Source organism: Brachyistius frenatus, unplaced genomic scaffold (genome assembly GCF_029030835.1).
Source record: "Brachyistius frenatus isolate BFR_SWC_R1_liver_20210118 unplaced genomic scaffold, ASM2903083v1 Contig_72, whole genome shotgun sequence".
Classification (NCBI taxonomy): Eukaryota; Metazoa; Chordata; class Actinopteri; family Embiotocidae; genus Brachyistius; species Brachyistius frenatus.
Window position 1 is genome coordinate 633,027 of NW_027210671.1, and position 19,516 is coordinate 652,542.

The following is a 19,516-nucleotide window of genomic DNA, read 5'->3' on the forward strand; positions in this document are numbered from 1 at the left end:
GAAATGTCAGAAGTCTCAAATCAAATTTTTTTTTGTGCTTGTATTGTTAAACGAAGGATGGAACTAAGGAACTTAACTAAGACATGCGCTATAGCTTATCGCAACACAAAACAAACTATGAGCTGCATGTTATATCCTAATCTCCAAAGAAATACAAAGAAACAAATAAAGTAACAGAGTAAAAAAAAAAATCATGTATTTCCTTTTCATACCTTCTGTACCCAGCCTGTCGCCTATTAATATTACTGCTTTAGGGAAAAGATGTCAGATAGAAATATAGACTATAAGTATTACAAAGTGAAACAAAAAAAAAAATCATGTTATTGTATGACTTTATGACTGTAGTATGACTACTACAGTTTTAGTTTTCAGATTTTATTTGAGATTATTCATATTCTTCTTACACAACACAAAAGTTCTGCGGTATGTTTAGTCATTTTGAGTGCGTGGGTATGTGTGTGTGTGTGTGTGTGTGTGTGTGTGTGTGTGTGTGTGTGTGTGTGTGTGTGTGTGTGTGTGTGTGTGTGTGTGTGTGTGTGTGTGTGTGTGTGTGTGTGTGTGTGTGTGTGTGTGTGTGTACCTGGTGGTGTACCGTGTCCTGCTGCTGCTGTGGCGATAGCGAAGGCTGAGGCAGGAGAGACTGAGCAGCGTGAGTTCTCCCCTGACTGGACTGCGGACGCACAAACACATAATTTTATCATCAGTGGTGACAATTCTGTTATAGTTTTTGCCGCCGTGGTTGTCCAGGGGAGGGAGCCCCAGTGAATACAAATAAACTTTCATTTCATTCTAACATAATGAAACATGATTACAATCCAAATTTAAATAACACTGTCTAATATAAATTATTACCTTATAAAAATACCAAATTGATTTAAAATACTTTTTCATAGAAACCAACCTCTAAAAAATAAACATCTGGAGAGACTTAAAAATCCCCCACACGCACTCTCAATAACTCACAGGGCCCATTTGCGCTATCGTCTGGAGCTTGAGTTTTGTTCTGAGCTGCTGTAAAGATATCATCAGCCTCCAGGGTCGGGATCTTTGTCTGACTCTGAGGATCTGCAAAGTAACCTGTCAGTGGGCACAGCGCTGCCCACCACAGAGGCCTCTGGCTATGGCATTGTGGTGTAGTCGTGAGTCATAAACCTTGGCTTGATCATCCCAGCAAAACAGAGGACGCCCCACACACACACACACACACACACACACACACACACACACACACACACACACACACACACACACACACACACACACACACACACACACACACACACACACACACACACACACACACACACACACACACACACCCAGTGTTACCTCCAGCCTGTCTGTAGCGGAGGTGTCGAGGTGTGGAAGGAGAGCGGCATGGAGACATGTCACCTGCTTCACTGCTCTGTGGAGACTCTGGGATGATTTTCTCCAGTGACACTGACTCCAGCACAGCTAGACAGAAGAAGAGGTGAAGATTGATGATGATGATGATGATGATGATGATTATGGTGGTGGATATTAGTGTTGTTGTTCTACTGGACAAGAGAACTTGATTACACCATTAAACCAATGGATAAAATCAAGACTTTAGTTTGCTCCCTGTTGTGTATGTGTTAGTATGTGTAAAATCTTGAAGTACTGTGTGTACCTGCATGTGTTTGATATTTGATTCACTCTACAAACATCTACTCTGAATATATATGATTTCTTTGAATGAATAAATACATTTAACCTTTAGATGTGCACTCCAACACAAACACAAACACCTGGACAGGAATAATAACTCAAGTCTATCTCCATATATCCACAGGTATTACCAAAGTGTAAATAAATTAAGAGGAAAAAAACACAACATAAAGTGTCCATAGACTGTGAAAGTGTCTTAATAAGGTAATCGACCACTACAAGCCTTAAGAACAGCTCCACTGCTCCTTGACATGGATGGTCCAAGTCTATGTAACAGACAGTAGTTAACAAGGGCGGCACAGTGGTGCAATGATTAGTATTGTTGCCTTACAGTGAAAAGGTTCTGGGTTCGAATGCGGGCCTTTCTGTGTGGAGTTTGCATGTTCTCCCTGTACCTGCGTGGGTTCTCTCTGGGTACTCTGGCTTCCTCCCACCATCCGAAGAAAACATGCACCTCAGGTTAATTGGTGGTTCTACAAATTACCCTGAATGAGAGCGTGAATGCTGTTTGTTTCCGTCTGTCTATAAGTGTTGGCCCTGTGATAGATAAAGCGGGTGGATGGATGGAAGTAGTTAACAATAAGACATATTACTTAAAACATACAGTCGTGTACGCGTGTGTGAATGCTAATGAGAGTCTAACTGCAGCTTGTCCTTGGTGTGCTGCCTCAGATGCCCTGATGCTATCCTTCTCCAGTCGGAGAGGGCTTTTTAACACCGCTATTAGAAGATCTGAGCATGTGTGGTGGGAAGTCATCTTAGCTAACTCAAGCAAACAAATGCAAAGAGATAATGATGTCCCACCAGGTGCCTGTTCTGCTCTTACAGGGAACACTTCACACTGTCGTTTGATGAGTAACCTCCAGCTCATCACAAGAATTTCAGTACACCAATAAAACTCTATATGTAAAAGTTCAGCAGGTAAGAATATGACATACCTGAGAAACAAACAGAACACACTATCCAGCTGCACATGGTAAGATGGTATGCACAAAAGCAGTGCAGGTTTAAGTATGTTTGTTAGTTTACAACCTGAATTTGCAGGCAGATCTGTCACTAATTGAGAATTGTCTTAATGTCTGTTACAGCCTAGAAAATAATTACGTAATTTATTTGAACAGTAACTATGTTTTGATGTTTTTTCCACGGGCAGATAATACCTCCTAATTGTTCCGAACTGGCAGTATTTTATTAAAATAGGCAATAGGAGGAAACTCTCAATACTTTGGTCAAGTATTGTCAAGCATTGAAAGCTGTCACTGAAGCATTTGTAATGTGGATTAATACCCCAAAGACATCATTTTTTTCTGACCTTAAATTAAACATCTCACCTGTCAAATGTTTTATTCTCTGACCCAATAATTCCTGCTTTAAATGGATATTTTGCCACCTTTAAACTTAGTTTGTCTATTTACACCCAAAAAACAAGATAGGATGTCAGAACAGGTCAAAACACAAGGAAAAAGTGATACGGTCATAAGCAACAAACAGGCAGAAAAAAAAAGCCAAAAGGCAGATTGTGTGGCTTCACTCGAAGCCACACAATGAAGATGAAAGTTCATCCTAACAACATATTTCAGGATCAAAACATTTACATCCAGCATTTATGCGCTCATCTATGGAACTGAGAATAGTGATGAATTTCTGAATCTACCCTCTGTTTCTTGATGATTTTGTGGCTCCTGTCTTTAGACATTTGAAATTTGAGCTCTTTGGTATTTTTCATAACAACAAAGGGTTTTGAAGAATAGCATGTTAATATTTCTCAAAATAAGGTTTTGGAAAACTGTCATTGCATCAGCATTATTCATTTGAACAAAGCCCAGCCTGAGTGGTCTGTAAAGTTTAAATCTTTTAAAACCTATTTGTGTGGAAACTATAAGATACCTCTGCGGATGCTCCGTCGCAGTTTTCCACAGAAAGGGTCGATCTTGGGCACATCCTCCCCCTCTGCAGTCGGGGAGGGACTCTGGTCGGGGGACAAGGGAATGGGAGGAACTTGGTCCTGCGGTGACTTGGAGTTGTTGGGTGGGGGAGAGGTGGAGGAGGGAGGAGGAGGAGGAGAGGAAGTAGTTGGGGTCGGGGTCCGAGGTGTTGGAGTCTGGGGGGTGGATGTGGGGCTACTAGCAGCCGACTGGGAAGTGTTGTGGTTGACACTGGAGTTGGACAAAGGACTGGTGAGGTCGAGTCCCCCAACCTTGGCAGTGATGGGGGAGTGGAGGGAAAGCTTTCGAGTTCGGACCGGGGAGGAGGTGTGGGACGGGATAGACAGAGGAGGAGGAGAGGAGAACTTTCGGCAGAGGCGAGGAGATTTGTCATTTATATGCTCACCACCTCTATTATTTTGATTGGTGGCAAAAAACAACTCCAAGGACCTGAAACGGAAACAAGCAATATGTTAGCAAAATAATAGGATATTGAAAAAGCAATGAAAAAAAAAAGAGTTCAGGGAAAAGGAGAAAAAGATTAAAAAGAAACATGAAACTACAGCAGCTCAAAATAAGACCTCGTTTACCTCTATACATCAAACTGTAAAAAGTTCATGGGTGCAAATGGGTTTTTGTCTGCTTTCCTGTATTGGAAATAAAAGTCTGGTTTAGGGTCAGAATATAATAACGTTGTTTGTACTCATAATTCGTAAAGAAGAAAAGAGTGGCTTGGGAAAGAAATTAAGACTTTACGGAGCACTGGGAGAGCTTGAGACATTCAGTGCTAAGTATTTAGCTATTGTATTTATCCAGAGTGACTTATAATGAGTAGGCACATACAGTGCAGTCAGAAGGTATTTAAACACTGACACAGTTTTCATTGCGTTCTGTCTGTACTCCAGCACACTGAGCTCGATGCAAAACAATATCTTTGGAGTTACCCTGGTGACCATCAGCTTTAATTTTAGGATGCTTACATCCATATCAGATGAATGGTGTAGGAATTTTAAGCTTTTGTAGACTGTACATTGTTTCCCAGTTTCAATCAATGGGGAATATAGTAGCTGGAAACATTGAAATAAAGTTAATGCTGCTCTAACCATAGTGGATGCACAGAGAATAATTTTCAAACTATGTAACTGTGATGGCTTTATGGCCTGGATTCTTAGTGTTTGGTTCAGTCTCACCACTCAGAGAGATTCAGACAGCTGTCTTCAATTAAGAAGATCTGATAGATCTCGTGTGTGCTACTTGACCCCCATCCTGACCTTCACCCTGACCTTCACCCTGACCCTGACTCTGACTAAACAAAAACTAACTCAACTAGCCAGTGAACAAACAGTAAAATGTAAGTGTTTAAGAGCTTGCTATTTCCCTCCTTGGTGACCAAAACACAGCTAAGAAGAGAGTAAATATTTTTCTCATCATCAAGTAAAGAAACTGTTCAGCAAATGTGGATTTGTTAAAGGTGAAAGTTATGAACTGTGACTTTAGTCCCTGATCATGTGCCTTAAACAAAAACATCAAAGTCAACGAATATGCTTCCGTATATGTATAATAGAAACAGAAAACATTTGTCTTTTATTATATAGATAACATTTGCAAGATTTAAATGCCTTATTCCCCAGGCAATGAAAGTGTAAAAGCTTTGATCAACAATAATTTTAGTTATCAATTTCGCAATAACATTAGAGAGCAGTGTGTACAGAGCTACATCAAGGGAGGAGTAATCATGCATAGACAAACACAGCCATCATTTATTCACACGAGTCTCTTATTCAGCAGGAAATAGAAGAACAAATTGCATCCCAGATAGAAAGAGGAGGGAGGGAAATGAAATGAAATGATAGGGGAGGGAAAGCTACATGAAAAGCATAGAAAAGGAATGCTTAAGAACTTCGAAATTAGCAGCAGGAAAAGAGGATGCAAGCAGCAGGAGATGCTTCAGAGAAGATTTAAAACTGACTGAGTAGGGATCAATAGGGTAACATCTCGAGGAAGTGATGCCACAGTGACAAAACATGCTACAGATCAGCTACAGATTTAAGCCCCATTTCTGTCTACGTGTTCTCAGTCTAAAGTGTTTCAGACTGGTGGAATTATAAACTCTGTGAGGTATTCATATAAAGACCTATGCTGGCAGTAAAGAGGGAAAGTCATGCATCAGTTCAGTATCAGAACAAGACCAGAGGAGAAGAACAGGCAAGAAGAGAAAGATGGAGGCAGTGAAAAGAGAGCAGAGAGAGAAGAGTCAGTTACTTGGACTGATCCATGGCTATCTTCTTGATCTTCAGACTGTAGTCAGGACAGACGGATGAGATGGACAGACGGTCAAATGAGTGGTACTGCGCCCTGTAGTCGGAGGGGATATGAAGAGACAAGGGAGATGGATGACACAAAAAAATGATTAAATGGATGAGTGTGATGGTTGGATCGTGGCATGACAGTGAAAGGTGCCAGAGACAGAAGGTGGTTTGACAGGAGATGATGGAAGCATGATAAATGAATCTCTTGGAAGAGGAAAGGTGTGTTTGAGGAAAGGTATTTCACTGTATGAGAAATGCAGCATATGTTCAGACTCCCAGATGTCGACATGTGACAACATGGGAGAATAATCCTGTGCCCAAAACAGGCAGAGAGAGATGAGCTTCTGTTTGTCTGCCTCTGTTTATGCATGTACCGTATGTATCAGTAACAACAGCATGCAGAGAGCCAGCGGCAAAACTAAAATAGTACCTCTTCAATCTAGGAAAATAGAAAGACCAAGGGGCATTTGAGCCAATCGAAAGGGGACTAAAAGGGACATTTTGGTTCTAGATTATTCGAGTATGACACAGTGGAACGGTGTTTGACGAGAAATGCTCACTGAAAAACATGGAAAATGAATAACTGCAAGATAGAATATGAAAGCTATATACCGCCCCTTCTCCACTGCCACTATTGCTCTACTCAACTTTACTCTACTTACTTTTGGTACCCGGTACTATCCAGAATTGTGTTTTCCACTGCAGATAGTACCTTTAGTAATGATAGTCACCTTTTAGTATCAGCTCACCTTGTAACCTCAAAAGAGATGATACGAAAAATAGCATCAGGTACTAGCCTCAACTTTTGCCCAGTGGAAAACCAAAAAAGGTAAATAAAGTTGAGCCAAGCCAGTACCAGCAGTGGAAAAGGGGCTTTAAACAAAAACACAAAAGAGACAAGAAATCGAACCAAAGGTTAAAACAAGACTGTTTTCTTACTATTGTTTTGAGATAAATGTAAATTTTGATGATCTTAGTTTAGCATGTTAGTATGCTAATTAACACTAAAGAAAAACTGCAGCTGAGGTTGATGGAATGTTATTATGCAAATATCTGGAGTAAAAACTGAGGATGGTTGAGATATCCCCAAAGTCATGTCACTAGCATGCCTAAGAAGTAACTGAATGATAAATAAACCACAGTAAACTATGTCCTCTCTACAATCGCCCCTTTTTAAAAAAAAAAATCATAAAAAGTTAAGGGAACGTTTCGGGAAAGGGGCTCGCTCCACCTCCCCCCCCCCTCTCTGCCCTTCCTGCAGACCTCTGGTTCCTGGATGCCTCTGCCCTGTTCTCTTCCAGTGAAGGCAGCCACAAGTCGGGGTGAGTTAGCCTTTACATACAAACTTGCCCTTGGGCAGAGGAAAAGCCAGTCGTTTGCCAGTTGAAAAGCCAAAGTTAAGTAAAGCAGTGGAAGGAACAGAAATGCACAATTCTGGTGCAGTCAGGGACCTAATAATAGAGAGAGAGCATAAGAAGAGTAGTGAGAGTGAGAGTAAGAGAGAAGAGGGAAAAAAACACCTCATCCGACACACAGTATATTCCTATGACTGTGCCAAAAAGTTTGTTGAAGCATCTGTTCTGTTAGCCTCCAAACACAGGCTGGTATGTGTTTAACCTTGTGGACAGAGGTGGAAGTCCAAAACACTAAACCACATCTGACTACATAATTCACAGTATTAAAATAAAAGAGGGACAGGTAAACGCCAATGTAACACCACTATAGATCATTGTGCTTATATGTGCACAAGCACTAAGAAGCACAAATATAGACAGACACACTATTACTTGTGTGGTAGCAAGAAGTGTGTACACAATGTGATTTGTGTTTGTGAATGCACGTTTGCATGTACAAATGGTAGGACCTGATAGGTATGGAGGAGAAGGGCTTCTTGTAGATGTCGGCCAGTTTGTCCATGACCACCGTCGCCGTGGTGAAGATCCTGTATGTGTGCAGGAAGGTGTTGAGGAAGTCAATGGAGAGGAAGCGCAGGTCGGTCAGCCTCTCCAGCAGCCGCTCCACGCTGGCGTAACGGATCTGAGGGACCTTGCAGGAGTTGAGGGTCTTGCTGAAGCAAATGTCAACATCATCTTTATGGAGACGCACATCGGATCTGATGGATACACACGTACACATGTACACACACACACGCACACGCACACACACACGCACACACACGCACACACACACACGCGCGCACACACACACACACACAACCAAGCACGGGTGACTGCTGGGGTGCTTAGCAAGGGAAAGGTTATGAAAGTAGCTACGCCAAGTAGGTGAATACAAAAACTCACTATTTCAAAGGAGGCTAAAAAATAAGGGAGTACCTTAAAGCATATATCAGCAACGGCATGAATACAAATTAAAAAAAACAAAACATAATACATAACAGTTTACAATAAACACAACACAACTGTAATATCAATTTTCACCCAGGTACGTATAAACGTATGTTTTGCAACACGTGCAGGTAATGAAGAGATGGATGTTCCTCTTCACATACAAAAGAATACTTACTTGATCATGTGAGGCACAGTGACTTTAGAGTTTTCCTCAAACACACTGGTCATCAAGCCATTACAACGGATATTATCTATGCACTGCAGAGACACAAAGAACAGAGACAAATAATAAAAGAAGTAGAAGAGTGAGATCACGAGTCAGAAAAAGGGATAATATTTGCAAATTATTTTCATGTTTCTTTAAGCTACAATATTCAAAGTAGATAGTTGGTAAAGTTTCTAATTTTACAAAACATATCAATGAAAATATTTCCCAGATTTACACTGACATAATTTGTTTATTGCTTTGCTCCCTTTGGATTCAAAAGTCTACTTGATCAGGAACTGTAGCCATTTAAATCTGTCAGTGACACGAGTTAATCCAGTGTGACATGCTTGTATGGTGTTACTCTGTTTGTGAAGTACTGAGGCAGTGAGCTGAACTCGGCCCAGGGGAAACTGCAACACAGACTGTGTTTACTTATCACTAAGCCTTCTCAATGCCCAGCGGAGACACGCTCTCGCTATTTGGAGGTTCTTGTTATTCTGTGTTTGTCTGGAGGTGTATCTGTGTGATTTGTGTATCACCTGGCTAATATCACTGGTCCATGCAGCCTTCTCCTGCCGCGATGGCGCCAGTAAAACCACAGTAAATGAAGGCAAGTCCGATGGCTCCACCACAAGCTTAAAGTCCAGTTGACCAAACACCTGACCGCCAGCCTTAGCTGTATGGTAGGGGAAAAAAATTGTTTTATACAGCACAACAGACCACTTAATGATGATTACAGTAAGAATAAATTGCTTGTGCACACACACGCCAGATTGTATACGCACACAGACGCACAGAGGGTTAATTAGGCAGACCTGCTATCTCCCCTCCATGCACCCCTGAGGCTTAAGTGTGAAAATGAAGGCAAGTGTGCACATGCATGTGATAGCCTCAGCACTTCTATGTGTGTGTGTTTCATCAGTCTATCTAATTACCTCATGAATCCTCATGAAAAAAAAATAATGGACCTGTGATGTTAAACGATCAAAGCCTGCCATTTAAAGGGGTGAGCATCTGATATTTAAAGGGACGTAATTTCTGGACACTTATCATCTGACACCTAATTAACCTCCATGAGTGCTGAAGGGTCCAAATGAGCCAATAAGAGCTGTCCATGTGTCGACAACACGGACACACTACTTCAAAGACGCATTAAACTTACACTCTTCGTCATTGGCATCTGTTTCTTCTATAAGTGTGCAGTCAATTAGGGACAACACTCCACCTTGCTGCGAGAGTTTAAGAGAAATTTTGCAAAAACATTTATTGGCATTTTGGGAAAAAAGGTGCTATCAATCTACATAATAAATTGCGTCACTAATGTGTAGTTACACTTCACAGGAATCAGTTTTCTTACTTTAAGAAGGTGTAGTTTCCCCCCAGAGCTGCGTGTGCAGACAAGGAAGTGTTTGGTGAAGAGAAAACACTGCCTCTCTCCTTCCTTCTTCAGAGACAGAGACCCCAGACGGACCTTACTTAGCTTCCCTCGCTCCACTGATGGCAGCTGGATCAGAGAGCCTATGGAGCAGTAGAGGAGCAGGATTACATTACAGTTCATTAAACTGACACTGAGTTGAGGGCTGTTTATCAAGCATGTGCAGGGGCGTATATATGTGTGCGTAATGTAACTTTACACACATGTCTTTGGTGTGTGCGCCTAGCAGAGCAATGCAGTAGAGGAAATCATTAAAATGGACAGGTTTGGTTGCAAAATTCTCTCTTCTTTATAGATTAGAAAACAGACAGGAACCTGTTAGAAGTCAGGCACTGTCAAAACATGGTGTTCATCCTCATCTTCTGACCTGTGACTCAGCTACAGCAGGAAAATCACAGTCTGCTCTCCTGTGCAATTGTAAGTCAACTTACCAAACCGCTTACCATGAGTGGAAAAATGTTTCTGATTTTAGTGATTTTTATAAATCAGATTAATATGAAACAGCAGAAAGCTGAAATTTACTACTAAGGTTATTGCACTGTAGTAATTAGAGTACTCCTTGATGAACACATGGTGCAGTTATCCATCACTATATTTCTTAAGAATACAAAATTTAGGTTTTGTAAGATTTTAACCTTTTTGGAATTACTAATTGAGCTCGAGGATGATGAATACAATTTCATTTATGCAGTGCATCTAAAATGAAAGTGATCAAAAAGGACTTTGTCTGTTCGATTAGGCAGATTGTTTTGTTCTTGCACCTGACTTCGCACTAAGATTGAAGCACACACCTGTAATCACAGGCAATCTTTTTAATCTACACATCGAAAGAGGAGAACTTCTAGTGGTGTTGGAAGAGTTAGACTTTTATGTAAACAGCAAAATGTAGGTGAAATGTGATTAAACTGAAAAAGTGTATGCTGTGAAGTACTTAGGAACTACACCACAAGGACTTTTTGTTATTAAATCAGTTATACATTTTTTAGGGTAGCTGATACTAACAGAAAATAATGTATCACTGCCCTTACAAAAAATCAAGAGTTTCCCAGTTTTTCTACGAGACACATGTGATCACACGTACGACACATGTTTACCACATGTTGCAACATATGATAACATGGGGAAAATGTGCAGAAAAGTTTTTATGTGACAATCTACATGGGCTTCATTAAACCATTACAATGTTCCAAAATCAGGTTTCCCATATGCTCAATCACATGTCAGTGTATGTGCTCGCATGTGATCACGAGTTTTTGCTCATGTGAAATTCACATGTTTTTTCTGTAAGGGTGAGCAACAAGTTTGTAGAGCTACATTTTAACTGGGCAAACTGACAGAGAGAAAAATCTTTCAGCTGTAGAAAGTATCTCATGACAGAGCTCCACCAAGGTAGGCCGGAGGGTCTTACTGCTGAGCAGACCTCCAGAGACTTCGTTGTTGTTGAGCTTCACTGTGAACTGATGTAGACTCACCCTGCCTGACGAAGGTCTGGCTGGTGTCCAGCAGGATGTCGCAGCCCTCCACTATCATCCTCTCTATGGCCAGGTTCTTACGGATGTTTTCTGTGTCACTCACTTCATCGTGCATTACTCTGGGCCACACACACACGAACACACAAGGTTAGTTCAGTATTCATTATCAAGATGTATCATAAAAGTTGACAATTCTGACTCATACCTGGATAATTCCTCTAATTTGGATTTGGCAAATTCAAGACTCTTGCGTTCCACGTGTTCATGAGGTGTGTGGGCCAATAATTCATGCAAGGTAATAATGTAACGAGGAATCTTGTCAGAGAAAAGAGAAAAAAAAAAGATTTATTAAATGAAGATTACATGGCACTCAAAGATGGCAGCAAGAATTGGCATAAAACCATGGACTGCAATCGGGTTATGGTATGTTCTGGTGTGTGTGATCTACCTGGAACATGGGATATGTGAGGAAGGTCTCGAGCATCCTTCCCTCACAGGCAGCGTTAGACTCGTACTGTTTCAGCAGCTTGTCAAAGTCTCTGTTCTGCTTACAGTTGGCCAACACCTGCAGGCTGTACTGATGGTTACGCACAAACTCCTGGTAGATGTTCAGCATGGGCAGCAGGATGTCAAATAGGTCGGCTGGAAACAAAAACACACCCATGCATACACAGTATGTCAGTCACATGAGGGGAAAATTCCAGGATGCACTTCTGTCACCAGCAGCTGGTTTCAGTAATAAATCATGTTGCTAGTAGCGACCAGTACTGACACATCTCCGTGGCTACAGTATCACTGAAGTTGATTTGATGTATGGCCATGCAAATATTGACAAGCATCTTTTATCTACTCTCCAAATGCCCTTGCTGAAATATAATCTGTTGCTACGTTGTTGTTGTTTTTTTTGTTTGTTTTTTTAAAGCTGCTTTGTGATTGGTTGTTTGTAATTTAGAGGAATTTTGTTGTTTTGTGATTAATTTAATGCTAACCAAACTAGCATGCTAACGTGCCTCTAATACAACACCCTCAGTCATTTTTAACTTACTGTTGGGCTCTTTTTACTTTTACACTCTGTGTGTATGTTTAATAGATGAATTACTGTTACATACCTCCTAAAGAGAGGTTGATTCATTTTTGTAATCACTTGATCATGGCTTCTTTGTCCAAAACTGTTTTCACAGTTTGACAGTCATCATTAGCTGTCTTCAACTTCGAATGGAAGTGTGCTTAGCTCATTGTGTAGTCAAACTACAAGAGCGGAGGTAGCGGAGGGGATATGGCTGATGTAAGTGTTTGACATTGACACCTAAAAAATACATTCAGAGAACACTGTTCTGTTCTGGGAGTGACTGCATCCCAGTGTCTTTATTGACCATAGAGATTATTTCTTGGACCACAAGCAGTTGATTTCTTAAAAATGTCTGAATGAATGAAGTCACCCTCATTTAAACATGTGAATGGCATTTCTGAAATTTGATCCATCAACTCAAAAGACTGGAAAAAAGATCAGGCCATAAAAAAGCAAAATCACAGCTTCCACAGAAAATCTGGTGCCAAACAAATGCCTGCATCCTTTTTGTGAACAGTCTTTGCAGATTGAAAGTGTATTGTGTTGGAAGTTCAATATTTCAATAACAGTATAAATAAGAATACAAAGACTGAGCTCTGCAATACCACCGAAATTGGTTTAATATAAAGCATACTGTTGATCAGACATTTACATGAAGCGTCAGCCTGAAGGAAAGAGTCCGATAAGGGGACATGTTTAATCAGCAGAGCCTTTTCTTTCCGAATTTGTCACAAGTAATTTGCTGCCATGTCTTTGAGCAGTCTGTCTCCTAGGTGATGCTTATCTGCTGAGGGGGCTTTTGTTTTAGGAGGTGAAATGGTGGGATGCCTTCTGGTCTGGGTGGTCATTGTCTGTCAAGACAATAAGTGTGCTCGTTGCAGAATGAGATAGAGGAACTGTGTGTGTGTGTGTGTGTGTGTGTGTGTGTGTGTGTGTGTGTGTGTGTGTGTGTGTGTGTGTGTGTGTGTGTGTGTGTGTGTGTGTGTGTGTGTGTGTGTGTGTGTGTGTGTGTGTGTGTGTGTGTGTGTGTGTGTGTGTGTGTGTGTGTGAATAGATCAGTAAGACGTCAGGACTGACGTTTGAATGAGACAAACTGGATGCGCAGAACCACTGAAAGCCTGACCTTGATGTAGCTGAGTGGTTGCAGAGACTGTGAACACTGAGATTGTATTTGTGGTTTGTGCACTGTGTAAGGCCAAATAACAGCTTACCCAGCACCAGAGTTGGCCAGTTGGCTATCCGTGCCTTCAAGCCTTGATGGAAAATCTCATGTAGGAACATGATGGTCTCACTGAAGACACAATGTAAACACAGTGTGAAAAAAAATAAATCCAAAATAAGGTTTTATTGTTTCTGTTTAATTTTCAGTATCTGTCTTGATGTGCCTCCTGCATAATTCTGATATCCATTTAAAATCATATAAGGACTGAACATGTTGATTGATCACACACAAGTACTGGACATTTGCACATATACACACCTGTTGAGGAAGATGCTGCTGACGTCGTCGTGGCTGATGGGGGGTTTCTTGGAGCTGGCAGCCATCCTCAGAGGTCTGAGGAAACAGTTGACCAGGATGTAGAGCTGGTGGACATACCTGTCATCACAAATAGAAAAACACTTACATTACTCAGATTAACACATGTTTGAGCAATTATGTTCCATGAAGACAATTTTAACATTAATATCATAATATTATAGGGTATTGTTTGTGTACTAATGCACTATATTCTGTCTTGCAGCTAGATGATACATTTCCCTGAAGGCTTTTATTTTTTATAGCAAATGGTGTACCATTGGTGTATGAATGTGAATGTATAAATGTATTCCTGATGGCGAGCACCTTGCATGGCAGCTCAGCCCCATTAGTGTGTACATGTGTGTGTGAATGGGTGAATGGAAAACAGTGTAATGTAAAAGTGCTTTGAGACTGCTAAAGTGATAAAGCGCGATACAAGTGCAGACCATTTCCCATTTAATGTATTTGCATATACACATACAAGATATATGTTGAACATCTTTTAAATGTCATTTAAAAGTAAATTTTGTTGAATCAAAAATAAAGGCTGTGACCCTGTGTAGAAGCCTTTATGATGCCTGCAGGGCAGAAAAAAAAACAACGTTTAGATATAGCTCAGATGCAGGAGCGGGTTATCTACTAATTATAAAGTTTGCAGTTCAGTTCCTGGGTCCTCCTGGCCATATGTTAATGTGTCCTTGGGAACTACAATGAACCTGAAGTTGTCCCCGATGGCAGGCGAGCACCTTGCGTGGCAGTGCTGTCATCATTGGTGAGTGTGTGTGTGTGTGTGTGTGTGTGTGTGTGTGTGTGTGTGTGTGTGTGTGTGTGTGTGTGTGTGTGTGTGTGTGTGTGTGTGTGTGTGTGTGTGTGTGTGTGTGTGTGTGTGTGTGTGTGTGCGTGCGTGTGTGTGAATGGGAGGGAAATTGTAAAGCGCTTTGACACCATCAACGGTACAATAGGTATATAAGAGCAGACTATTTAAATTTTTACTAGACGTGCTTGCTTTTGTAAAATGCACCTCTGGTCTTAACCTTAAATTTCTCTTGTGTTATAAGTATAGAAGTATTTACTATCTTCCAGCTCATGTTTATTTATCAGAGCTTTGATTTGTTTTATTCTGCTAATCACTGTCTGTTGATCTGACTGTGATTCATTTCAGTTTAATTAAATCCAATAAAAACTAAACTGAATGTACAGAGTTAACAAATTAAGGTATCTCATCACAATGATTCAAAAATCTTTCTCCATAACACAGTATTTGCAAAACTGGAATACTCTCACAGAATTAGAGATATTATTTTTAGTACTTTTGTCCCAAAGGTATAACACAAATGTTTGAATAATCTTCATCATCATCATCATCATCATCATCATCATCATCATCATCATCATCATCATCATCATCATCATCATATCAGCCACCCCTGCTGTACAGTGTTTACAGTCTAACACACCATAAAGACCATCCCTCCCTGAGCCGCAGTCGACACAGTATAAGTGAGATAACATCGAGTGCTGCAAAGCTTGACAATAGTGACAAGTCTTCAACAGTGTGGGCTGCTACTCTAGGCGTAATGTATTTACATACTCGGTCTCTGCTTCCACCATATTGAAGACGATCTGGTTCCTCTTCCTCATACTCTCAGCGTGAGGAGAGCAGATGTAGTCCTGAACAATGATCTTCCACTTCCTCCGACAGAGCCAGCCCCGCATGAAACTCTGCACCTGCAGACACAGAGTGGGAATAGTACAACAGATACAAACAACAGAGCTTAGACAGGAATGCATGGAGCACACATATGTGTACATGTTAGAAATAAAAACTTGAAACTGCTTCATCCGAACAAATTGATTTCTTTACCTTTTTGATCTTTTTAATATCCGGGTCTTCATTTTCATGGTAGACGTGATAAGGTCGCATTCTCTCCTTGGTTTTGTTCAGAGCTACAATCTTTTAAGAGAAATTCAGCCACAAACAATACAAACAGAAACCGTGATTCAGAGGTAAAGTACAGTTCAGTTCAAATGTGGGGGCAATAAATTAGCTTTAAAACTTTATGACTTTATAAGCACTCATTTTAAATGTACATGTATACCTTCTTTCTGGACTAGGATGATTTAATTCATGAAGATATTATATTCCTCTTGGGACGACCAGTCATTTGTTTGAATGTTTATATGTGGCTGTCCTTCAGTGTGTGCTCAGTGAGTTGTTGTGAGATAGACATCAGACTTCCTCATCTTTGACAATCTGGTGCCTTCATTGAGAAAGACAGACTGGCAGGGAGGAGTGAGCGCGGCTCTAAGCTGGTGACAGTAAGCAAATTAAGACTTACATGTACTCGTATGCACGGTATGCACCTGTAGAGCATTGTTGGCCACAGAAAGTATAATCTTTCCATGGAAACTATAATATCAAAACACAATATAATCTGTTACATTATGTCAGTTTTTGTCTCGTTTTGACAGCCATGAAATGCAGACAGCAGAGGCAGACAGGCCAATGTGTGACATTTACATGCTTCAGGTAAGAAAATCCTAAAGTTATGGTTATCTTCCAGGTTTGAAAGCTGAGGAAAGGGAATAAACTGGGCATGTGCCAAACTAAAAATGTTATTAAGTTGTAAAAAAAAATACATTTTCACATTGAAAATGTAATAATAGAGAGGACGGCTTTTTAAAGAGTGAAGACCAACTTCAAACATAGGTAGTGAGAGGTTTTTCTTTATCTGAGCAGATATAAACTCAGCAGAGGTTAAGATTAGATCTGTATCACTTTCCCATATTTGCTTTTACCTCCAGGCCGCTTCATAACACCAGTTTATCACAGATGGAGACAAGCATGACAGATGAAACCAAAGCCCTTTTCAGCCACACACCTTCATCTTCATTTTTTTCTTCACTAGCGCTATCATGCAAATGGCAGCAGAGAGGAGCCAGTCTGCCAACTGTTGACAGTTACAGTGGCTAGTTGGTTTAATTATTCATAAACACGGAGCAGCACACACACAAACAAACAAACATGAGTATTTTTTAATGAGATGGATCACAAACTGCACACTGGCTCTCAAAGTCTCATGAGCCATTAAACAGGCAGATGTTTCCTAATATAAAATGCCTTTTTTTTTGCATTTTCATTATATGCCGGCCAAACTGTATCCTGCCAACGAGATAAAAATCCCAGCATGAAGAGGAGAGAAGTATCCACCACACTTGTTGCTGAGGGAGAATTACAACTAAAATCAGCATCACAGGCTAATCCATTAAACAGATTGCCGTTTCCTCCCGAAGACAGAAATAGCAAATGCAGGCAAAGTGTTTATACAAACGATTATTGACACAAATGAGCAGAGACAGAATTGGAAATGACAGTGGATGTGTGATTTATGGAGACATTAACAGCTGGCCCAATGAGCAAATTGCATCCCCTGGGGGCCAACTGCTGCACGGACCAGAATTCAATTTCAATCGTGCACCTGTACATTAAGAATAACTCTGCAGTGCCTTCTGGTCATCTCTCTGGCACATAGCAGAACATGAACACACGAATCACTTTGTTATCTGACACAAGATAGGTCTGACCAATCACAGCAGTTAAAGCAACAAAGCAATTCCATCTAAACAAACAATGGTAATCATCTCTTTTACAGGTTCATAACTACTGAATAGCGTCCTAATATTGTGGTGGTGGCGGGGCGTGGTTTGGCTCAGCTGCAGGAGGGACTGATTGGGGGAGTGATTCAGGGAACTGTGCCTGGAAGAGGCTTAATTGGCAATCACTGGCATCAGGTAATCACTGATTTGGTCTCTCTCCACATAAAAGGACTAGCAGGTCACCAGGCGGGTTCACACTCCTGAGGACACGGAGCAGCAGGCTGGCTGTGGACAGGACGTGTAGCGTACGCTCTAATGCTCGGCAGGAGAGCACAAGTAAAGGAGAACATTATTTATGTGGAATAAATATGGTTACAAATTGTACTGGTCTTGTTGTTGTTCATCCGGACCGGAAGAACCCGCACTGATGGCAACATGTCTGTCACAATTGTATTTTCCAATAAAGAATGTCATTTGGTCCAGCTGACAATTTCTCCAAATAAAAAACTCAGATGAACTGATAACAGTCACCAAAAGAGCATTTTTGCTCCGTCAGCTCAACATAATATAAAATAATTATAATATAAAAATTTGGCAAGCAGACAAGTCAGTGTACTTGGAGAGCGTTTAAAAAAAAAGTATGATCAATGAATGCGTGAGTTTAAATTAAGATTTTCTTTCTATTTCAGTCCTATCTCTTTATAAGTAGTACTTCAGTAATAATAATAATAATAATAATAATAATAATAATAATAATAGTAATTCAGACAACATTTACAAAATAACCAGAAAAAAATGAATAGATTAAAAACCGATAAAAGGACATTTTAATAAGACTAGCGGTTCTTCTGGTTTAATACCACACCTGCATATACTTACATACACATTACATACACATACATATAAAAACTTAGGACAGGGTTATATATTGAAATCAATGTCCTGATACAATATTAGTTCCAATATAGCCACATATAATGGCAAATAAATGCAACATAAACAAAGTTATGTTTTAACTGTATTTTAATGTTATATATTTTGAGAGACAAACTATTAAAATGCGTCGAAAGATCCATTTATAGTCTGCCATTTACTTTCTATTAATCATCAGTACAAGAGAATCTTGTGAATGGATATCACAATGTGATCATATCAGCACACTAAATATCACTGATTTGTGGTTCAGACCGGTTTTTTTTAAGTGATGCTAGGGGCTAAAGTACTGAAAGCCCACTTATTGCTTACTTCAGGAGAAATTAGAAGTATTGATCTAATCACCATGATCTGATAATTACCTGCTGTTATGTGTGTGAATTGTAATTAGTTCTAATTAACAATGTTGTAGAGGTTAGTTGTGTTTTCTGTGTGAGTGTGCACACCTGATTTATCACGCAGTGATGGCAGAACACAAATGTGTCGCATTCGATAAGCGTAATGGTTGGTCAGCTGTTTGTAAAGAAGCTGATGGACTGTCCTTACTGAACGGTGGGCTTCTCCTCCTACGCTCAGAGGTGACAGAGCGCCGTTCACACCCACTCCTTCGCTGCCATAAACACAGCCATGAGAAATCACACGCACAAAGCACACTCTTAGGTATACGGGTATATATAGGTACATATACTGTACGCAGCTTCTTGGATCACTCTTCATATGATTCATGGCAGGAGAGTAAACACAGGGCTGGCTGAGTGGGTGGATGAGTAGGTGAGTGAGTGAGTGAGTGAGTGAGTGAGTGAGTGAGTGAGTGAGTGAGTGAGTGAGTGAGTGAGTGAGTGAGTGAGTGAGTGAGTGAGTGAGTGAGTGAGTTACTTTTTTAGGATTCTCTGCACCAGAGATCATGATGTGTTATGTCTGTTATAACCAAATGATTTGAGGTTTTAAGGACACCCTGTGTCCCTGTGTTAATTGTTCAGTTTTACGAAATATGAGTCACACAAATATACCA

At 40.4% G+C, this 19,516-nt stretch overlaps 1 protein-coding gene across 3 annotated transcripts in view; it reads right to left on the reverse strand.

Annotated features, from left to right (window-relative positions):
• Positions 1-19,516, reverse strand: part of rasgrf2b (Ras protein-specific guanine nucleotide-releasing factor 2b) — a 47,830-nt gene that overhangs the window by 8,973 nt on the left and 19,341 nt on the right. The window contains exons 4-19 of one of the 3 annotated variants that reach the window (XM_069707763.1): positions 15,839-15,928; positions 15,566-15,702; positions 13,936-14,052; positions 13,667-13,746; positions 11,835-12,028; positions 11,592-11,701; positions 11,387-11,505; positions 9,837-9,997; positions 9,642-9,708; positions 9,019-9,155; positions 8,447-8,529; positions 7,788-8,036; positions 5,877-5,969; positions 3,577-4,064; positions 1,330-1,455; positions 581-670 (exon numbers count right to left, since the gene is read on the reverse strand). In XM_069707763.1, the coding sequence (XP_069563864.1) occupies positions 581-670; positions 1,330-1,455; positions 3,577-4,064; positions 5,877-5,969; positions 7,788-8,036; positions 8,447-8,529; positions 9,019-9,155; positions 9,642-9,708; positions 9,837-9,997; positions 11,387-11,505; positions 11,592-11,701; positions 11,835-12,028; positions 13,667-13,746; positions 13,936-14,052; positions 15,566-15,702; positions 15,839-15,928 (2,341 nt within the window). The remainder of the gene's footprint in view (positions 1-580; positions 671-1,329; positions 1,456-3,576; positions 4,065-5,876; positions 5,970-7,787; positions 8,037-8,446; positions 8,530-9,018; positions 9,156-9,641; positions 9,709-9,836; positions 9,998-11,386; positions 11,506-11,591; positions 11,702-11,834; positions 12,029-13,666; positions 13,747-13,935; positions 14,053-15,565; positions 15,703-15,838; positions 15,929-19,516) is intronic. The other 2 variants (XM_069707762.1, XM_069707761.1) reach the window with 2 other exon arrangements.